This window comes from Haemaphysalis longicornis, unplaced genomic scaffold, assembly GCF_048455015.1.
Source record: "Haemaphysalis longicornis isolate Haplotype H1 unplaced genomic scaffold, Haemaphysalis longicornis Haplotype H1 scaffold_1, whole genome shotgun sequence".
Taxonomy (NCBI): Eukaryota; Metazoa; Arthropoda; class Arachnida; order Ixodida; family Ixodidae; genus Haemaphysalis; species Haemaphysalis longicornis.
The window spans coordinates 275,242,143-275,264,634 of record NW_027526203.1 but is presented as its reverse complement, the minus strand read 5'-3'; the positions used below and the strand labels follow the sequence as shown (position 1 = coordinate 275,264,634).

At 54.2% G+C, this 22,492-nt stretch overlaps 1 protein-coding gene across 1 annotated transcript in view; it reads left to right on the top strand.

The window, feature by feature from the left end:
- N (neurogenic locus Notch protein) overlaps window positions 1-22,492 on the top strand; it is a 79,558-nt gene that overhangs the window by 6,392 nt on the left and 50,674 nt on the right. Inside the window, exon 2 of the mRNA XM_077678217.1 lies at window positions 15,721-15,802. Coding sequence (XP_077534343.1) covers window positions 15,721-15,802 — 82 coding nt within the window. The remainder of the gene's footprint in view (window positions 1-15,720; window positions 15,803-22,492) is intronic.

The window sequence follows — 22,492 nt, the reverse complement described above, 5'->3', positions numbered from 1 at the left end:
GCATTGCGTCTGCGAACATGCAAAGACGCGGTCACCGACGTTCGTCTTCATTGAGAAGGTGTACATTCTCAGGGTGCGGCAGGCCTTACTCTGTCGTTGTTCGCTCGCTTCCGTCAGCCCAAACAGTGAAATTTCACATCTCCCGACTCTTGCGGCCGTTCGATTCGAGGAAACCTCAACGGAACGAGACGCGCCTCGTTCCAAAAACTTCCCTGCGACGTTTACAGCGTCTTCCGTTTGAAATGCGCCGTCGACACTGCTTACTCGTTCTGTTTTATTTTAGAATGGCGACCGCTTTTGCCGGAAAGCGAGCAGCGGGAAAATATACGCTGTTCCGGCTAATGTCGGTGAAGTTTGCCAGGATGGAGTCACGTGATAAAATTTATGATGTCACTAGCGACCGCCATCACGCGACCCGTGAGAACCTGCGCGGGGCTCGTGAGCGTGACGGGGGAAAATTGGGCCGACGATGCGAAGCAGACATGCGCGGCCGGTAACAGGGACGTCGCGTGCTTGTCGTCAGCTCGCTGGAAGAGCCGGCTGGCTGCGCTGCGTGGGCTCCAAAAGTCAGCCGGCTCTACTCGGAGTGAAGTGCGATAGCATGTTGTTCGTGTTGTATTTAAGTACACACGTGTCGTTTGCTTGCGCCTGATTTACGATGGAAGTTTTTCGAAGCTGACTTCCGGCACACGTTTGCCCTTGGTAACTAAAGATTTCCGCGTGGCGAATTTACCCCACAAATGGGGTGAGCTGTAAGATATTCTACGGCTACGCACGACTTGGCTGGCTCTATATCCCACGCCGGCTGCGTTGATTCGGAAAGTGAAGGACGCTGTTGTCGCCCCGTCGAAGGAGCGTTGTTGGTACAATGCTGCGTGGTTTGCTTGTTCGGCTCGATAACCCGCAAAGTTAACCACTTTCCCACGCAGAAGGACCGGACCCATAGTGAGGGTGAGCATATGTCGTAACCGGCCGTGACGCGCGTTGCGCTGCGCCTGCAAGTTGTGACGCAAAGGGGGCTATGCCGGACAGGACGTCGTCCCAGCGTGTGTTCCTTCCGCAGGGCGCACCTTCGCGCCGGTCTCCCGGAAATCGCGTTTCGCTCCTTTGTCTGCCGGCCGTCATGATTGGCTTCTGGGAAGAGGCGCTTCAATGCTGGGTCGCCTGTAGAGCTGCAGTCGTGAAGGCTCTGTGTGCAGAGAGCATCGCGTGCATGCGATGCCTGTGGAAGCAAGGCGCCGTAGACCTCGCCATCCGTCCCTTCTTCCCACGCAAGAGAATAAAAGTCACCGCAGACTTCAAGTAAATGTCCATAAACACGCGCCACATTTCGTCAGGAGGCTCAGCAAGGTCGACTGTGCTCAGTGGGCGTGCACAGCCCGTAAACCGAACATATCGACAGTAAGCTTGGCGGCCGCGCTTTGCTCCACGTCAGTCCAGCGGCGGTCGCGCACCGGCACCCCCGCGTCCCTGGCGCCGCTCCGACCGCCTTCTTCAGTGAAAGCCAGCTTGTCCGGCCTCGCTTTCGTTGCTTGCGGCTTTGACCGAGCTAGGAACCGACGCCTAAACATGTGTACGCACGCGCTTCCGGCGCTTCACGGCGCTGCCCGGGATAATTTCGCCGCGCTCGCTGCGCCCACCTGTCAGCGGCTCGGTGGTCACCGCTGCGGTTACTCGCGCATATTGCGCTCTTGCTCCGTGGGCGGCACGCCGTTATGTCTGCGCGCGTCGGCGTCGGCGGCACCCTCGTTGCCTGTGCCCTGCAGTGCATCGGTCGACAGCAATGATGAAATTGCGCTGGGTGGAATCCGAGTTCGGCAATTCATGCGTCAGTGATAGTAAGTGGGGCTTATGACGCTTGTTCTATGTTTTGCCAGTCTGCTTGCAGGATACACAGGCCGCCGGAAACGACAAAGAGAAACACGCAGGCTACCGCGTCGCGGGAATCATACGATATCAATTCGAATAAGCCGCATTGTGTACGTCCGGTTTTGGAATACGCCGCTCTAATAGGAAAACGAGTCGTTGCATGTTAGTGGAGTTGGAATGAATCGTGCCTCTTTCTGTTCAGGGGAACGGAGGAAGTCAGAAAGCTGAGAGGCTTAAAAATAACCATGCACTCCCCAGAATCAAATTCAGCTGACAGTATGTGTCAGAACGTTCGGAAGCGTCCGTATCAAAACATTTCTAAACGGCGAAAAGCAGATCACACTCTGTCTTCCAGTTACTGTCTCCGTTCGTGACAGTTATGTGTGAGAGGCTTTGGAAAAAAAATAATGGTGGACAGATCCATTCATATGATGAAGGTTTCGATTTCATTGTGTTGCACATTCTCAAAACAAAACCCGATTGACCGGGGTGCAGGCGATTGGCGTGAGCGGCTGTGTCGCGTTCGACGCCACTCTATCCCCATCCCCCGCGTTCCTGCTGCTGCTCTAATCCAGCGCTGACGCCACACTCTCCACCCTCTCCCGCGCCTCGCCCTTTCCACATACCCGGAATCTTGCTCCCAAACGCGTTCTGTTCGCAGACATTTATTTCCCAGTTCGGGTGTCCCCGTGGAAAGCAATCGGGAGTTGCATACAGATGCTAAAGGTACACAGCTTCGCCGTCGAAAGTGAAGCGCCACTTGACAGAGTGTGATTTGATTGACTTCAAGGCGACACACCAAAGAGGTAGTCTCGCCAAACTGGGATTGCGACATGTCCGTCGCTCGGCCCGCTGAGCGCTAGTCTTGGAGCAACAGAGTGATAGTGGACGTCTAAAATGGCCACGCGCGTGCAGCGCGTAGCTCGACAGCGCCGTCAGTTGGTGACAAACCCCACGCGCGTGCGCTGGCCGCCACGAATGCTGAGGGGCGTCCTTGTCTCTGCGGCACCGAGAATGCGGTGTCCCGTGGCGGCCCTATCGCGACGCGGTGGAGAGCTCGGCTGCCACAGGCAAAAGCAGTGGGCGAAGTGGCGCTGGCACGAGCGTGGACGGGCTCTCGGTGCTTGCGGCGGGCGGGTCCATCGAAGCTTCGTGCGTGCGGCGAGGGCTTCCGGGATATCACTTTACGGGATGCCACCGGTTGTTTTGGGGAAGAGTTATTAAGTATTGGTCAAAGGAAGTCCCTGAGCGTAGAACAAGTGTTATCGCGAATAGGTGGCTTGACAAAGTGAGGAAGCCCTTTTTAAGATTGAGAAAAAGAGGGATGGATTAGGAGTGGAGATTGGACGTGACCAGGAGCAGAATGAAACGTGGCTATTGAAGCAAAACGCCTGCCCCGTATCATCCACGCTAAGAACGGTTTTTCTAACGGTTTTTCTAACGAATGTTCAGTTGTCGGATGTCGCTCGTAATGAGGGCTGCGTCGATTTCGAGCGAAGCCGGTCTGAAAAAGAGTGCCCGGCCGCCCGCGTTTCCCCCGTGAGCCGCGCGGTTCCGTCGGCGCTCATCTTGCGTCGCCAGATGCGCCGTCCGGGGCCCATTTTCCCACGTCTCCCCAGTGCTGGTGCCACCCGCGGCAGACACTCCTGGCGCGGGAACCTCGCCCCTAACCCCTCGCTGCATCCGCATTCCTTCTCGCCCTCGGGATCTGGCTTCTCTCCTCCTTGTTCTCGAGAGCGCCGACGAACACAAACTCACCCCGCCCTTCCTTTCTTCTTTTTAATTACGTCAACCATGATTCAGTTCATACTTTCCGCACGCGCAACCAGGGAAACGGCGCCGCAGCAGAGACAACACTCCCGTGCCGGGGCAGAGGAAGCGCGGCCAAGCCAAGTGATAGAAACGCAGAGAGCGGGGCCCACATGTGGTCGCCAGTCGGCGAAAAGTCTCGTCTGCAGCGTTCGAGCCGGGGGCTCCCGAAAGCCGACACCGCGCGCCCTGTGGGAACGTCTTGAGGCTCGCGCCCCGGTGGTGCCGGTGGTCTGTCGGCTCCGACGTCGCTTTTACTGCTGCCAGAGAGAGAAGGCGCAGGCTGTCTCCGAGACGCTCTGATTTCTCGGTTACGGAAAATGACGCGCGCACTCGCTGTTGTTTCGTCGAGCCCTGCCATGTCTTGCGTCTCTTTGGGGCCGCCCAGGCAGCAAAGCAAGCCTTTGGGACGCGAAGCGCCTCTGGCTGTTTCCCCGGCCGTGGGAAGAGAACGGTTGAGGCGGGTAGCTAACTTTGTGCACGTGCTCCTCCGCTGGTCGCGTACATGTGCGCGCACATCGGCGCATGCCAAGGACGCTGAAATCCAATCCTGGGAATTAAAGTGTCCGCCGAGAAGCCTGATCAGAAACCGGCTGCTCGAACCCACTGCCAAGAAAGCGGTTCCCACGGTCCATCGATTGGCCGTGCGCGAGAATTGCGCGCTCGGCTTCTTCGGTTTTCGCCATGGGAACTTTTATTGCTGTCAATTCCGTGGGCAGTGGTTACGTGTGTAGCGACGTCAAATAGCCCGACGTGACTGCCTGCCCCTTTTGTTCGTTGCACAAGGGGACGGGTAAAACCCAGCCTCGCTATCGGTACGGCGTTGAAAGTTAATTAGGAATGACTGGATGAGCAAGACACGAACACTCCCGTGCGAAAGGACAGCTCTCGGCGCCGCCAGCTTGGCTTGCAAGCTGCACCATCACGACAGCTATTTGGCAAGCTGTGTTTTTCAAGGAGTCAATCCTGCCGTTTGCAGACGTCCTCCCCTCCTGATAAGGGCCATAACTACGCTCAACTAGCAGCAGCAAAATCAAGTATAATGGCAAAGCGTGGCACACATGCGCAACGAAGGGTGTCTTGACGTGCTTTTTGCTGACCAGCGAAAAACAATTTGAATGAAGCAGATACCTTACTGTGAACGCGATTCCATTTCCCACGTGTCCAGGGCATCACAACAACAACCTAAAAAGAATAACCCAAAGTTTCAGATCCCGGAAGACAACGTTGAACTGCAATGTGTGTGTAATGAAAGTTCTACATTGGTCAGTGTAATTAATGTACGGGATATGTTTCGGGAATCCGCTGTTTTGTGTGCTTACTGATGAGAGCAGATAGTCATAGCTAACGTAAAGCTGTTCGAACGCATCGAACGTCCTTAGGAAGTCTAGTTATTGCCGTTTTAGGTTGGCACAGTGCGATAAGACGTGGCCTGTCCATGCGCGGGTCGTAATTGGGGCAGTGAACAGCCAGAAAGTTACTGCAGCGTGCCGAGGCTTTGTATACGTCACTGCCAAGCCTTCAGTAGTCTAAGAAAACGTGCGTACTGCTCGCTCTCCTTGTATTGCAAATCGCTTCTAGCAGCAGTTCATACAGAAAACACTATCAACTAAGCGAGCGTCGATGATCATGGCCAAGACGGGGTTGTATATGGCTCGACTTAGTGTCAATTTAGTGCTCTAGGCTCGGCCATACACGTGCTTGTGAATGTGGGAATTGTCGGGTGTGAATTGCACCGCTGCTAAGCTCGACGTCATACACGAGCACACTCTGCTTGTATCAGTCTGTGGTGGCCGCTGGATTTTGCCGGGAAACCCGCCGCGGAGGCTCAGTGGCTATGGCGTTGTGCTGCCGAGCCGAAGGACGCGGGTTCGATTCCCGGCCGCGGCGGCAGCTTCTCTGATGTAGGCGAAAAGCGAAAACGCCCGTGTGTTCGAGATTTCAGCGCACGTTAAAGATCCCCACGTGGTCAAAATTAATCCGGCCCCTCCACTACGGCGCGCCTCATCGACTGTGTAGCGTCGGCGCGTTAAACCCCACAATCGATCAATAAATCGATTTCGCCATGAAAGGGGTCCGTTTATCACTATGGCCACTCCTGTGCGCGAGTTTGCGCCATCGCTCTGTCGTGTTTTCAAGACAAGCTGAAAGACGACGCTGCCGTGCCGCTTCACTGCACAGCGTAGCACTCGCGTTAGTGCCGCGCAACGAGGCAGGTGCGGTCTGGAGCGGCCCGTTCATCGGCTGCCGAACCATGACGTAGTCGGGCTGGCTTTGGTTGGAAAAGAGTGGTCCATTGGTCGGAACGCGACAATTCGGATAGACGTTTTTTTGTTTGGTTGTTTATATGCGACGCTAAACTGCAGTTCTAACGTGTCGCTGGGCGTAGCAGTCTCAGTCGAGGTTTCTTTGCACAGCAGGTAGTTTTCACAGCTGGCCTTCCCTGGTTATAACGAAATCGCTTTACTGGAAATCTCGCCTTATTCAAAGTGTTTCATGATCCCCACTGCGGTGTTTAGAGAGTCACCCGCTTTTAGCGACGCATCGCTTATAACGAAGTTGGTCTTCTGCCTAGGGACTCTTTGTTATCGCGAGGGCTTACTGAGCATTGGCCGATGACGGATTTAGATAGCGCGGGGAGTGTGCCATGAATAACCGCATCGCAGAGAACTGTACTGCCTTACCCGCCGCGTTGGCTCAGTGGCTACCGGCGTTGTGCTGCTGAGCGCAAGGACGCGGTTTCGCTATCCCGGCCGCGGCGGCGCTTTTGTAATGGAGGCGAAAAGCGAAAGCGGCCGTGTGCTGGAGATTTCGGTGCACGTTAAAGATCCCCAGGTGATCAACATTAATCCGGAGCCCTCCCCTACGGCGCGCCTCATCGCCTGTGTGGCTTCCGCGCATTAAACTCCACAATCAATCAACTCTACTGCCGAATACCAGTCTAATTACCCATTTTCAACGTATTCACACACACGCACACACACACCGTTCAGCAAGGACGACAGAAAAAGAGGGTTCTGTTAAACGGTGCGCGTGTAATGACGGTGAGCTTGAATCATTAGCTAGCCATAACCTGCTCACTGTTGTGTTCAACAACGTATTGTCTGTAGAGACCCAATCCACAGGGAACTAATTTATCTGGTTGCCTGAAACTTGTAGTCCAAGCGGGCAGCCGCTGCCCAGCAGCGTTCGCATAGTAAGCAGTGCACAACGTCGGTGACGTATTTGCCCGCTCGCGATGCGCTCCGTTTTCATTCCAATGTGCCTTTAAAATGGGCATCCTGGCAATCCCTACCGAGAATCGAGCGACACCGTCGGGTTTATTACGCCCACTTGCAGACCCTTTTCAGGTTATTTCTGAGTGACGCTGCCCGGAGAGCGCTTTTCAGACGTGACATTTGTGTTTCGGATTCCATTCATCCACACAGTGAAGATAAGGAACTAGCCACCGAAGTCTTTGGCCCCGACACTAAACGAATTAATTGACTCCACTTTGGTTAACTGCGAGGTAATGCGGGTACCTACACGCCCTCGCTCGGCTCCGGAATTAGCCATGCGTTCTTAGCGAAACCCTCCGTTATTTCCAGTTTGAGCGGAGCGGTTGGAATGACTGGGTCCGAAGCGGAGCAAAGCGGTAACTGCTGTCCAAGAAAGGACGCGAGGCCTAAGGGCAAGAGCGACACTTTGGTCCTCCACTGTGCGGCGGCGCGTGGGAACAGCCTGGCGGTGCCACCACCGTCGTCTTTGTACTGCCAGAAGATCTCCGCGGATGAGTCCGGGCCGGGTGGGAAGAGGACGACGGTCCGCTGTCGTCGCACGTCATGTCACCGGAACACAATGCAGAGCCATTTGCATGCGCGCGGCGGTCCGGACCCATCGCAATTATTGAGCGCCGCCGAAAGGCTTGCCCCGCACGCTCTCGGAAAACGGGTTCGCGCCTCCTCTTTATGGGCAGGGCACTCGATTGTTTGTCTTTGACTTGTACGCACTTATCTACTGGGGGATTGGGCCTTTATTTCAGTCGACCACGAGCTGGCGCGGCTTTTGCTCCAATTTTAAATGGCGCATTTGTCTACCGTATGACCGGGCACGTTTTTATTAATTTACCCCTTCTGGTTGAAAGCTGGTAGCGGCGTCTGGGTTTGCACCGCCTGAAAGGGGCAGCAAGGTTTCTAGAGCAGCAACTGGCACTCGTGACAATGCGCCAGATGCATTGTTTTTAAATGACCGCTTGCGCGCACGGCTGCTGAACGGGCGACATGAACGCGTGTCACCTGTGATCGGTTACTGGACTTGTCGTGCATCGGTGCGGTAAAGTTTCAGTTCCACAAAATGTAAAGTGCGAGGCCAGATTTTTCCAGTGCGAAACTAAGGGAGTCAACTGCTAGTACCGGTCGGGTCACCTGTCAAGGATTGCCGGAACCAGTATAGCGTCTTCACTACTATGTAATCCTAATTGTAAACACGGATGCCTTTTTGGCACTGGCGTTAGGAACATTTCAAAAGGGGAGGGGCTACAAAATCGTGGGGCGAGGGAAATAGGATTTGAAGCCCCCTTAACCCCTCCTCATCCCCTCAGGTTACGTAAACATTCAAGGCTTATCTACGGCTCATTCGTGCAATTTGAAACTGTTGCTGTGAGCGTGGCATAAAGAAAGCGCCCCTACTGCGAGTCAGCTGCGATGGTAGCGACGGGAAAGGCGAATCGCTACCGTTGGTGAGCGCTCTCTCTGGTCAGAGAAAAGGGAAGGCCGGCGTCGGGGGGCAAGACATGGGAACCGTGTCGCGGAGGGGGGCGCAGGATGCCTCCTTTGGCCGCGTGAGAAATTAGCCTGCGGGGGGAGGAAGTGGGGCTCCTCCCGCACGGGCGGCTGTCATTACGGCGGCCGCCGAAATGGCTCCCCCGACCGGCCACTGCCTGCGCCGTTGCCCTCATTACGTGGCCGGCCGCTCTCTTCCCACCGAGACGGGGCTGCTGCTCTCGAGTGCGTCCGTCGTCGCGGTCGGGCCTTGCCAGCTGCTCTGTGTAGGCACTGGCGCTCGCTCGTTGTGCACGCGGTGCCCGAAAGTGCAATCTCGGCTCTCGTGCAGGGGGGCGATATGTGTGCGGCTCTACCTTTGCAGCATTGGGCCCGTCGCAACATGTCGCATTTCGGGTCGAATGCGAGGGGGCGTTTCAACTGCATGCCCGTCGAAGTATCCTCGGTACGGCGCCTTTCGCACGGGCGTTCTGATGACCGTCACGGCACCGTCTGAGGGCGACGAGGAAGGAAAGGTCGCCAGCGTGGTGTCCTGCTCGGGGCAACTTCGCACGCCCCCCGGCTGCGAGAATTTACCGATGAGAATTGGGGGGACCGAGAAACGCGCATAAGGACCCGAACCTGGAAGTGCCAGCCCGTAGCGCTTTGGAACACGAAAGACGCACTCGCACGAGACGGAGGTAGATCGCCACGGTCCGCCGTCGATCGGCCAGGGCTCGTGGCCCCCGTGGACCTCTCATCTGGAAGCCCCAGGCGGGCAGCAGGGGAACACGGGCTGCCAGCATCGTCAATAAATAACGAGGCCCGTGCGCGATAGGCCCGTGCGTGTGCCAGCGAAATTCGGGACGTCCACCATTCCGGGGCCAATTTGCGGAGCGCGCAAACCTGCTGGCCGGTGGCTGCCCCCCGATCGAGGTCAGCGCTTCGGTGATTGCGCGAAGGGCTCCCGGAACCCTCGCGCCGTGCTCCCACGCTCCTCCAGGGGCTTCACCACCACCACCCCGCCGCTGCCTCGCGGGCTGGCTCGGCGGGCGCGCAATTACCGTGCCCATCTTCTTCGGCTCGCCCTCCTCCGGCCGTCCTCGTTGGAGCGACGAGTGTCCACGCAATGCGCATGGCGCCGTCCTCGGAATGTGTACCACTTTCTGTACCACTGTCGTTATCGGCTTAAAAGGTCCCGGCTTCTGTAGGAGGCAGGAAAGAAAAAAAAAAGGGGGGGGGGGGGGGGTGAACTGAGATGGTGTGTTGGCACTGTATTGCAGCAGGCGCTTTGTAGTGGAGGGCTGTGGGCCACCTGCGGATCTGGAATGTGCGCCCAAATCTTGTTCATGTGAGGGTCTTTGTCTTTGTACTGCATTACAAAGAGCAGCTGCCGGGAGTCTATCTCGCGACCTCGCACTCAACGACACAGCCGCCGAGTAATTAGGGAGCAGCGAAAAAGAGAAAGTTATACAAAACCTCAATTAGTCAAACCCCACAACCACTCCCCCCTTGACAAAAGGAAAAACGAACAAATCAATAAAAGCGAAGCTGCTCGAATTGTCAATCATTTCAAATGATCCAAAGGGAAGCAAGTAACACGTGTTTACAACACCCTGCGGTTAGTTCATTCATTAGTAATTTCCAAAAGAGCCGCGCTCAAAGAGCGGGAGTTCAGAATGGTCGCATCTCGCGGTTTACGCGAAGCTTCGAACGGTAGTTCGAACTTTTGATACAGATTTAGCCTAAATCATGGCTCACGTTTAGCGCCTTTGCATTTCGTCCTCGGCTTCGGCAGATATACCACTGCTTGCCGGGCACCCAGAGAACAACGAACCAACGAGGCAGTGAAGAAACAGCCGACGTTGTTGCGCCGGTGTCTTCAACTTCTACGTGCTCTAGCGCTGTCGTTATGTTCTTGTTACACATGCCTTCCTTAGCTCGAAGCTAACATTTGGCTGCTCTTACGTCTCCGCATTACCCTTCGTAATCATCATCATCTAAATGAGAAGCCCGAAGAATCATTTTAAATCCATCGGGCTTTCTACATCTCTGATGTTTTAATATTCCAAATCCGCAAATGCATGATGCAGAGGCCGCGCACCCTCGGCAGCGGCCGAAATCGTAGCGCGGCAACTGGCGTGGACATGCGAGTGGCGCTCTTGCAATACGGCCGGCCGCGCCGTATCCTGAGCCGAGAGCTTGTCGAGCCGCCACGTTCGCTTTTCTCCCCTCGATAAAGCGAGCTGAACGAAAAAGTAGCAATAAACTTGTCCAAGGAGGCGGCCATTTCGTAACCCAAGCGCGGCTGGACGCATCGTCGTCCGATTTCGTGGGAACGTTGAAATCTCGCCGCTCGCGCAGGAAAAAAAAAAAAAAAAAAAAGAACAGCTTCGTGGGAACAGCGCGAACGTTGATTGCGAGCTCTCCGATCGTAAAGTTGTCGGCCTTGTCGTAAGCATCCTCGCCAGTTCGCGTAGTGTAGTTAACGAGGGCAGCTCTTGCCGGGCGCTTGGACGTCTTTCTTTTGCCATAAGATGTCTACCCTGCAGAATGTCGATCGGCTGAACAACGCCGCCCACCCGGCGAATCGAACATCCTGTTTCAGCGGGACCACTTTCTTCTCGCTGCTGAAGTTAAAGGACGTTTAAACGCGAGTGGTCTGGTGCGTGATGAATAATTAAAAGCAGCGTGACACGACAGGATTCGAAATAGTTGCTCATTTTAAATGTAAGGAGCCAATACATGTGGAGGCATCTACAAGCGTGCTATCCTGCCATTGAATAACTGCGAGGTTTCGTGTTCACTGCGCGTGACCCCGAAACGGTACTTCGACATTACGAATGTATTTTTTTTTTTTTGTAGACAGAGTGGAGTGCGTTACCACAGGCCCCACCCCGCTAGCAGTCAGTTATAAATGTCGCGCGTATTAAGTCACGAAATAATGAGCTGGGCTACGAGAGGTGAGGAATGCGGGACAGAGAAGTCTAGGCTGCGGACGCAGGATGAAAGACAAGCAATGTATGCAACGCAAGTGTACAAAATGGAGCAAAATAGTTTCGCGTTGGTCCGGTTTTTTCAGTGCCGTATTCGCAACCTTTTTCATTCTTGAGTGATGAATGGGCCGGCATGTACCATTTCTATATGCCTCACTTTTCTCACTGGCGCGTAGACCAATAGCGGGGCCCTAACCAGGCGTCAACCAAAGCGTTGTACACTGCGATACAAGTATTGCGTTTCCCTAGTTGAATGCTGGGTGTGGGTGGTTCCCCTCAATCCGGTTCTCTGCCTGCGTGAAGCGTTCCTTCCATTGATCCTGGACCCACAAGCCCTTCTTCGCATTTTCACTTGGCTCGCGCGGAGCGAAGCTCGTTTTTTTTTTTTTTTTTTTCTCCCCAAAAATCGCCGCCAATTGTGCTCCCAGTGTTGCGCGGCCAAATTGGCCAGAATGACGCCAAGGACTGCCAATTACTTCCTTCCACGTTTCCTTTCCGTATAGTTTCAGGGACCACATGTGGGTTGTTCGCGGAGCAGCCGGGCTAAGTGGCCCGGCAGGTTGTCCGCTTTTGTTTAATTCTCCGCCACGCGGGGGGAGCAGGGAGAGTGCGGATGCTGCCACCGAACGATTGCTGGCCGCGGCGATGTGCTCGCCGCTTTCTTGGCATGCGAGGGGGGAGCGCGCCGGGTCAAGGGAAGCCGGGAACCGGAATCGAGGGAGAGGGTGCCTGCGTCTCGCGGGGTTCCACGGTGGCGGCGAGCCCCACCGGCGGGGCCCCCTCCCCGGTGGCACATTGAGCGCCGCCGCGGAGCGAGGAAAGAATCGAGTGCCTTGTTCCACCCGCGCTGCAATGGTACACCGTGTTGGCGCACTCATCGACGGGGCCGCGGTAGAGAAGTCGCATACGTGCACTGACCCTCATTAGGACGTTTGGGGGCGCAGAAATGCAGGCCCACCGGGGAACTTGCACTGCGGTGTTTTCGTTCTGTTGTAACGATTAGAATGGCGCTCGTCTCGATCGCGCAGAAGGGAATATTAAAGGCCAATCACGAAGCCGAGCACGGAGCAGCAGCCGAACGGAGTTCTCGACGAGGGGGGCGCGTACTAGCGACAGCGGCGAATGAGTGACGGGGTGGCGTTCGTCGTCCCCGCCTGTTTCTGGCAGCAGCAGCGGCAGCGTCCCTTTGTCGCTCTTCTCCTTCCGTCTCGGGCGCCGCCTGCTTTCTGTCAACCGGAAGCGTCTGCCGTCTTCCAGGCAGAAAGCGAAGACACGTGGCCGCCGGCACGCTCCCCAGCCTCGGAGAGTTTCGTCAAAACGGATATAAACAAAGGGGAGGCACGACAGGGGCGGAGTGCGAGAGCCATGTGGGCCAGGGGCCCAAAATGAAGAAGTTACACCAATTTAAATGAAAGACAATCTCAATGTGAACGCAAGCGGGAGAAAAGTACAGTGTAATGAAGGGACACTGTCGTTTGAGGATCCCACGCTCAGAAGGATGTTGACAGGCTTATAAAAAGCAATACTAGACTTGCTTCGGCACGCGCTAACACTGCAACTCCGTTCTCCGTAGAGCTCCGATGACGGTGGAGGCCAAGTTGCATCCGCGCCTTATTCTTGGAGGCCATGCGTCTTAGCAGAACAAGTGCAGTTTTGATTTCTTTTTGCGGGCATGCAAGTTCCCACGACGAAAACGAGAGAGAGGGAGAGAAAACAGGCTTCAAGGTTCGCGTCGCAGTTACTTGTTCCACGCCTGGCAGAAACGTACATGCGATGAAGTCCGCAGTCTGGGCGGACTATTGTGGAAGCACATAACGCAGGTTCAGCGCCTAAGTGCATGTTGACACAATGCGAAGCAGAGGCTGCCTCGAGGACCTGCCATCGCGGCGCGCACTGATGTAGCCAGAATGCGCGGCGCAGTAAACACACGCCCTCGCCGTGGACAGTTCACACGGACGGGTCCGCTTCTTCGCGAAAGAGCGGCCCCCGGAAATGCGAACGGTTCCTCCGAAGTGCCCTTCTTCGTATTCGTGGCAGTGTTAGACCGCGTCGGCTGGAAACGCAGTTTATCCTGGCTGCTTTCGCCCGAGCGAAATCGATGAGTGAGAGAGCCAGAGGGTGGGGGTGGTCCCGCGGTGGTCTGTGGCGATTTTGTGTACCGGCCGAAGCGTGAGGACGCGAACCGGTGCTGCGGCGCTGTTGGAGACGGTTGCCGTTACTTATACCCGGCTACACTAGGGTCCGAATGTCATTTGAACCAATGTTCGAAGCACCAAATGGGGTGCTTCGAACGCTATTCAGAATCCGCCGTGCTACACTACAATTTCGATGGCATTTGAAAGCTTTCACAATCGAGCACGAGGTCGCGGATTCGTTTCCCGGCCGCAGCGGCCGCTTTTCTGATGGAGGCGAAAAGCAAGAACGCCCGTGTGTACGAGATTTCGGCCCACGTTAAAGATCCCCAGGTGGTCAAAATTAATCCGGAACCCTCCTCTACGGCGTGCCTCATCGCCTGAGTTGCGTCGGCGCGTTAAACCCTACAATCAAATCAATCGAAAGCTTTCACAATTGCTCGTGGGCTGTAGTAGCGCTGTTGTCGTCCCGTTCAGTTTTCGTACATTAATACAACCATCAGATTTAGGAGCAGTCTAACGCAGTAAAATGATATCAAATTAGAAGAGACACCAGTTTTGACTCTAATGTGGTGGCTGTTTGCGTAGTTTTATTTTTTGCAACTGACCCACTGGTTTTGAGAGTAGGAAAATTAAATATGTTGATTTCATATTTTAAGTAAATGAGCAGTGAACAAAGTTCCACAAACAAAAATATTTTGTTTTACGTACGCAATTATTATATTTTTTATTGCCCATCGAAGACGCTGCGTGAGAGAGTGATAGAAATGGCATTTGAAATCCCAAATGTCTCTCGGTGCTCATTTGGCTCAAATATCATTTGAGCCGAATGGCATCTCGAAACCTAGTGTAGCACCACAACTTGCATTTGAGTCAAATGACGCTAGTGTCCCAGGGGTATTACACGCTGATGATTCCGTACGGCAGTGGTTCATATCGCTCTGAAAACGGGCGCGTGATCAGTTGGCGCTTCGTAATTATACGATCCAATATGTACTGCAACCTAAGCGAATTGTAGGAACCGTAACTTACCCGTTTTTCGTCGCCACGTAATCGCTGCCTCAGTGCATTTGAGTAGCCAATCTGGTACCGTACCATCAACGAGAAAAAGAAATACTGCTCCAGTTTGCTGTGATGCAGCTAACAGTAAGGAGGCGTTTAGCGCGGCCACTGGAACTCGTATTTCCCCCGTGCTTACGAAGAACACCTTCGCTGTCGCACGTCTCACTCAGAGCAGTTAAATGCTGGCTTCTTTTGTGACGGGTAACTTTTGGCGCTTCATTTGGGGAGAGCCAGCAGCACGACAAATTCGTGTTTAAAATTTGCTACGGAAACCGTCGAAATAAAACAATGTTGGCGGTTCCGCTCCTGAAATCTTGGCGCTTTTGGCACCACATGAGCAACGCCCTCCTGTATGTGACACTGCCTTGAAGACAATGCGCGAAGAGAACGTTTTCTCGCGTTGACATCATACAGATGTCGCGCGGGATCTGACGTGAACCATGTACGTGGGGATATGGTTCACGTCAGAATTGGCTACTCGCGGGGAGGGGGAAGGGGGGGGGGGGACTAAGAGGGGAGGTGCATGACGAAGGTGTCAGCTCTCCATTACTTCTTGCCTATCATGCCAACGTGAATTGGTCAAACGTGGCGTGTCATGCAGGAGTAGGAGGAGGAAAAAAAACGTTTATTGCTCCCGTTGAATGGGAAGAAAGGAGCGCAGGATGGTTGTCGGTCATCCGTGGTGGGTGGCGTCCCTAGTCCGGGATGTCATTGCCAGCTGCAGCTCGAATGGCCCTGGTCACCAGGCCACGCTGGTTTTCCAGGACATCGCTTGTGAGCAGGACCTCCCACTGCTCCGATGTTATGCAAAAAAAAAAAAAAAAAAATCCGCTAATGTTCGTCAAAGCGGCCGTAAGCTACAGTACGAACCGTTGGAGTGCTAAGAGGACAGTTAGCAGGGACAAGGGTGGCTGTGCAAGGAAAAAGGCAGCGCAATACCCGATAACTGCTGTTTGCGGGGTTTCGTACAAGTAGAGGCCTGACTGACGATTGGGCCCTGGACCTGCTGTCTGTACGGGGCTGTCGCTGTAACTGAGATTTCTTGTAGGCCATGCGAGCGAGTGAGCTGGCCCGTGACTGTGTAGCATTGACGCCTGTGCTTCTCTGACGCAGCGTTCGTGTCCTGCTCTCCAAACCCGTGCAAGAATGGCGCCTCCTGTGTGTCTTCCAATCCTAGCGGGGAGTCGCACTGCAAGTGAGTATGCGCACGTTTGGCTATGTGTGCCGCCTCGGTTGCGGTGCTTGAGAGACCACGGTACAAGGAAAGCGACTGCATGAGCCGTTGCGTTATCGTCGCGAAGTCGACATGCGAACGAAATAGATCAGACACACTCCCGATGGACAGAGAAAATACAAGAATACCCCCTTCCTCCACAGGGATTCGGTTGAGGGCTACGCGCCTGCTTCTAGTCTAGCCTGCCGAAAAGCGATGACGAAGTCTGAACCCGCCGAAGAACGCGCGTTCAGGCCTGGTCCGCGCTGCCTTTGAGCTGCTCGTGCATGCTTGTGTGTGTGCTGCGGTGGAGCCGGCCGGTGTTTTCTTTTTCTCTTCAAGTCGTGTGAAAACTTGAGGTGAAGTTAACTGTGCGCATCGAGCTGTTATTTTGATCGTGGCTTATGTTGATTTCAAGTGAAGGACTGGTTCGGGGGGAAATTTAAAAGGTTTAGTGATTGAGAAAAAACTGAGGTTACACTGGTTCCATATAGATCAGTAGAGAGGAATACCGGGAAGAAATGTCCGACGCCTTGTGCGACCGAGGGGCGACTCCCTGGCGTAGGGTTCGCGCCCCACCGTGAGTCTGGGAAGCGGAAGCTAAAGGCTCACCTGGCGGCGCTTAATGTTCTAATGTTCTGGGGGGGAAGGAAGGCGGGCCCCGGTGGGGGGGGGGGGGGGGGGGAGGCTCTGTGCGTCTCTGCGTGGTGTTGCAGTAAATTGCGGCTGTGTTTCGGGCGGCCATGGGGTGGTGTCGAGCGGTTAAGTGCTTCGCGGTCGTCTTCTCCGCCGGCCACGGAACGTATACAGTATACTCCTGGTTTTCATTTCTCGGCGCGAGCGAATTCCCTGAAACGTGGGAACTCAGCTGACAGAGTGAAGGTGTGGCGCTTTATGTATAAAAAAAGAAGGCATGTATCGAGGTAACACAAAAAGGAGCCAACAATGACCACACGAGCGAATAACGACGTTCAGAACAACAACAAAAAAAAATGTTGGCTATCGAAAGCTGGAACCATTCTTCTAGAAAAATCTTGGAGAGCAAGCGTGTCTTGTGGCGTAACTCTGTCCGCGTTTTGTTTCATTTGCGGGAGTATTGTTGATGGAGCCACGACTTAAATTCTTGTAATTTTAGTGGGCAGTATTTCAAGTGGATGCGAACGGAATGCAATGAAAATAGGAAGGGATTTTTGCAGAATTCAGTTTCTGGCTTTCACTATGTTGCTGTGCATGTTATTAACGCGGATAATTATCTAGCTACCTGCATCGTGATGTGCCTTTTGGTGCATGTAGCCTCGCAGCAAAGGAGCAAAGCTTGCGCCGTGCGTGGACAGGGAGCTGCAGTGCGCACTTTTTCACATTCGCACAACGCTACGAAGCGATGAACTTAAAACCGATTTTGAAGTGGCGCACTGCATTTCGCGCTGAAGGAAACGATTCCGCTTATAAAAGCCAATCTTGAGCCGCTCGTTGTGTCATATGAGATAACAGCTGACCTTGAGCCGCACGTCGTGTCAGATGAGATGGCGCCTCGCTGGCGACTACCGCCCACAAAAGAGGAGCTAGGTGTGGCGCAGCCGTCTAGCGTTTCCGATACGCAATGAAGATGGACTGTGAGAAACAACGGCGCCCACAAAATCTGGCGTCTTCGTGTAGGCGACGTCGTGAGTCTTTATCCAGAATGCTTCGCAAATCGTACGCACCCAGCCGAGTGGTTTCGGCAGCATTTTTCAGCCCCATAAAAAACGATCACTGCGAAGAAACTTAAACGCAAACAGTGGTCGTCCCCACGCGCAGAACGACAACAACAACAAAACAATCGTTGCTCGTACAGGCCAAGGAATGCTTTGAGCATTCAAGCATTACGTGCCGTTCAGTGGGTGGAAACTGGTTCGCTTACTAAAGCCTCTTTCCTCCATAAAATGGGTCGCTCACGCTCTGGAGATCGTCCGGATGTTAGGAATTAGGGCCGCGAAGTCAATTTGTGCCCGATGCGGCGCGCACCATCGGGGTGCCTGCGAAGGTGCACCACGGCCGAGGTCCGCCACTGGAGGCTGCGCGGATGCCGCGGCGGTTGCACCACTTCCCTCCTCGCAGTTCCGCCTGTGTCTCGGTGCCTCCCTTCCGGGGCTCATCCTCGCTGTTGCCGCTCTCAGAGAGGCGCGGTCTTCGGGAGAAGGACCTAGAGGATGACGCTCCAGAACACATGGGTAGTTCGCCCGATCACGCCTACGTGGTTTGCGGCTCAGTTGCCTTCCGCTGCATCTGAGCGAGCATCGGCGGGCGTGCTTCCTCTCGGAGCGACGAAAAACGCCGCAAAAACGCAACAAACAGGTATCGGGGTTCTATTCGCCAGAAAAACTACACCCGGATCGTAATAATAATAAATAATCTAGCCAACTATGATAAAATTGGCGTAAATTGGCGTTCGCCTCCGCAACGTGTGGTCCCTCTGTGTTTTTTTTTTTTATTGTCGAAGAACGCTTCTTAAAAATGGGCCGATGTTCTTCCATACCACAGCCGCTCGTATTGAATATAGAGAAATATTCGGAACCGGGTAAGTGTGCCATCTTATGTCGTAGACATCGCTGTGAATGAGATGTAAGCGCACGCGAGAGAGTCCGCTCAAAAGTCGATTCGACTCGTCCATATTGAAGCAGTCGGTCGGCGATGACCCTTTGGACAGGTCCAGTCCACTCCGAAGATGAGCAGCGTCGTTCGCTCCGAGAACAATGACGTGCGTCGGCGGTGCCCGCGGCAAATCATCGGCCATCCGCCGTTGCGCGATGGGGCGCGCTGCCGAGCACCTGGCATGATACAACCGCCATATGACGGCACAGCAGAGGGCGGGGAGTCGAGCGCGCCGACATTTAATGGTTAAAGAGCGCTGCCGTTGAACATCTGTCGCCCGCGCGGGGCGCAATGCCGTTAGCGGTCACGTGACGAGGCAGGTGGGCTGCTCGCGGCGGTTGGCGCTCGCCGGCTGCCACCGAGGGGGGGCTCGCTTGTTTCGGCGGCCGTCCGCCGTGGGGAAATGGAGGAGTGCGTTGGGGAGCGACCCTTTTTATCGCCACCGCCTGTTCCTAGCTCCCCATTACGGTTGGGCTCGCGCCGAATGGCGGTTGCGATGCAGGACGCCTGGCGCACTGAATCGTCGCGCTTAGCAGTTAGCGCGTGTTGCGATGACGCCATTTTTGACGGCCTGGTCGAGCTCTGCATGAACCAGGGCGTGTAAAATAATTCACCGCCGGGTTGTTTTAGACAAGCAGAAAGTGTTCATTTAGTTAATTAGCATTTACGAGTCCATTGTGTACGGCCGGAATTTCGCTGGACGCTGTGGAAATGAGGCGACCGCGACAAGTGCGACCCCTATCGGGGACCGCCGGGCAAGGGCTGCTTATTGACGGGGTTTGCTGTGATGGCAACATGAAATGCAGAAGGGCCGTTCAGGGGAGGGAAGTTTCAAGAGTGAGGCGTACGTGACTGAGACAAAAAAAAAAAAAAAAAGCTGTTCCGGTTTTCTTAACTGTATGCATATTTTACTCTTCCTAAAAATTGTGTGGTTGCCCACAGATTCTTCAGACACCGGCATTACGTACATATGGACTTATTTGGGGGACCACAAAGTTACGTCAAGCTTTTACGAACTCGTCTTAAGCGGCAACCACATGGAGCGTTTTGCTCGCGTGTGGCGGCCGTCGGCGTCTGCTAGTGGCGACGCGAGACGGACGTTGAAGAGGATCAAATTCAAGAAAATAAAGAGCCAATTTGACTAATTACGCGCTTTTTAGCTAACAAACCTATCTGGCAGACGGTGGTGGCGTAAATTGTGCTCTGCAACGTTTTTCGCGTCGCCGCCAGGAGACGCCGGCGGCCGCCAGACGCGAGCAAAACGCTCAATGTGGTAGTTGCCGCTCTAGGGACGGCTTGCTTATTTGGAGTCGACAATGGGGCACACCTCAGCGGGTCCGAGAAATGAGTCGTCGAGTGTACATACAGAGGCTGTCGCAGTGTTAAAGTATCACGAACTGTGATTCGCCGTTGGTGTGCACATCTGGTGGCGAAAAACACGAATCAATTAGCGTCTTCAGGTGTGCGTTTGCGTGTGCTGTTTCGAATGGTGTCGGAAGCAGTTTGAAGTCCACTGCGCTGTATCGTGAGCGGGACGCACGAGAAGGAGCAAGGGAACGGAAGTTAAATGCGCCAACTTATATACATACACAGCCGGGCCGGCTTGGAGTGGCCACACTTCTGACGAATGCGAGTAACCGCTTATATTGAAGCAGCACGCATGGTGGTCACGGTATACGTTAATGCAATCTTGAGTACACTTATTTGTACCTTCCACAACTATCGCAGGCCTCCCGACTAGCACGTTCGTTATAAATGGGCTCGTCTTCATACACTTGGAGAGAGAGATGAATGGATATATAGAGAGAGAAACATTTTAGTGCATCAAAAATTCACAATAGAAGTCTTCCAGCGTAGTATAGTGAACAACAGTCATTCATGGTGTCGCACAGCATCTCACAGCATTTCTACTCTGTGAATAATCAGAAATTGCCTAAATCAAATAGCTAGCGCTTGAAAATGTGAGTCCTGCCAAAAAATGTCCAATTGCAATGTTTTGGAGCGTTTAAAATTACACCAATTGTGGCAGTGCGAGTGTGTAAAAGTTTGTGGCCTAATTTTATTCGCAACCCTCCACTACGGCGCGCGCCATAGCCCAAGTGTGTATTCGGTGCGCAGAACGCCCAGAATTTTAATTTTTGAAGGAAAGTTTGCGGCGCCTCAAGGGAAATTTAGGCTCCACGTTTAAATGAATGGCTGGCGGAGTACGTCGCGCAAGCAATACAAGCGTCACGCGCCTCTGCACCCTCTCAGGCTGGACCTCGGCGCCACACGCTCTCACAGATCCGCAGTTGTTATCGGTGGCAAAATAAAGTGTGCTCCAATCCGATATCGGTGGCCGGTCGAAATTTCGTGCCACGCCTTCACTGACCGATATTTAATCCGATATTGGATTTTTACTAGCATCGATATCTGCTCTAGGAATTCCCGCAGAAGTTTTGCTATTAGAGGAGAGCTTCATATGGCTAGGCGAAACAAAAATGCGGGGGTCCCAAGTACGCGAAGAACTCCTCCGGCGCATCGATATGCGTTTGCGCAAAAAAATCAGGTTAGTGACGAGTTATAAGTAAGTGGTAAGAGATTGACTCGGTTTACAGATAACGTGGCTGCACTCTTGCGTCTACCGATAAGAGGGAACGGGTCGGAGGGAGCGAAAAAACACCGGCTGCACTTTACAGCTTTGCTGCATGGTTTACCGCGGAGTTCATGGACGCATTTTATTGTATATTTTTGCGCGCTAAATGTCAATTACCGTATCTGAAATAATCCCGTGACTGACCAAAATGTAAAAACAAAGGTGAGATCTCTGACGCCAACTTGAATGATAATTATTTCGCTAGTGTGGAAAATTCAAGATCGCAATGTTTTCAAGTGGGCGTGAGACAGCCAGTACAGCAGGAACTGATTTCACTTTTCGGAGAGGTTAAACCGCTTGGACAGCTGAAATCGCGCCCCGTGGACTTTTGTTTGCTCGTGCATGATACTGCACACGCTACAGATGCACCTCACTCAATAAAGTTATCTCCCTCTCTCTCCCTCTATCTCTACCCCCCCCTCTCTCTCTCTCTCTCGTCTTGTCCGAGTGATGGTCTGTCCAGAGCAACGTCAAGAGCCCGTTTGGCGGCCGTCTAGAGCGAGGTGAAAGTGGCGGACATCAAGTTTTCAGGAAAGCGAGGAGCCTGCTAGACGGTGCTTGTCATAAAACTGAAAGCCGCGATACTGGTTTCCATGCGGGACACAGTTCAGCCGCCTCTGGCCTCGGCGCGCCGTCGGAGCGGACGCTCATCGTGGCTGATGCATTGGATGCGCCGGCGGCCGAGCGGCGCTCCGACGGCGCCCAGCGCTCCGACGGGAAGGCGCCCCGATGTTCCGGTTGCGCTTTCCGAGCCAGCTTCGCAAGGACAACCGGCGCGCTGACCCAATTAGTGCTGCCGCGAACAGGGTGCGCACAGCGCGAGCACCGACCGAGGTCAGTCTGCTCAGGGGATCGGCCAGTTTTCTCCAATGGCCAACGCAGACCTTGCAGGCGCATCGGAAGCGTCGCCGCAGTGATCGAGGGTCCGATCGGCTACACGTGTACCAACCCGCCGGCCTCAACCACTCTTCAAACTAGTTTTGCGACCTCAAGGGGGGGGGGGGGGGGGGGGGGGGGGCACCGTCTGGGTGTGTTGAATACGCAGAAATCTCCCTCGCCTTGCGTACCGCCACCCAAGCCCCGTGGTGGCAGGCGAACCTGAACCTACGCATTGACGCCACTCAGAATACGTCGACCTTTACCACACCTTCTGTAGAAGCACTCACGCTCTAAGCCAAGTTTTAACGAATCACACTGGGGTCTGCCACCCACCAAGACTGGCTGTACGGCCTAGCATCCCATGACTCCAAGAGGGGCTCAGTGAAGGCCCTGAACCACCAGGACCACACACACCAGGACTAGCATCCCATGACTCCATGAGGGGCTCAGTGACGGCCCTGAACCACCAGGACCACACACACCAGGACATCTACGCTGTCCGTAAATTGATCCAAACGGTCGTCCTT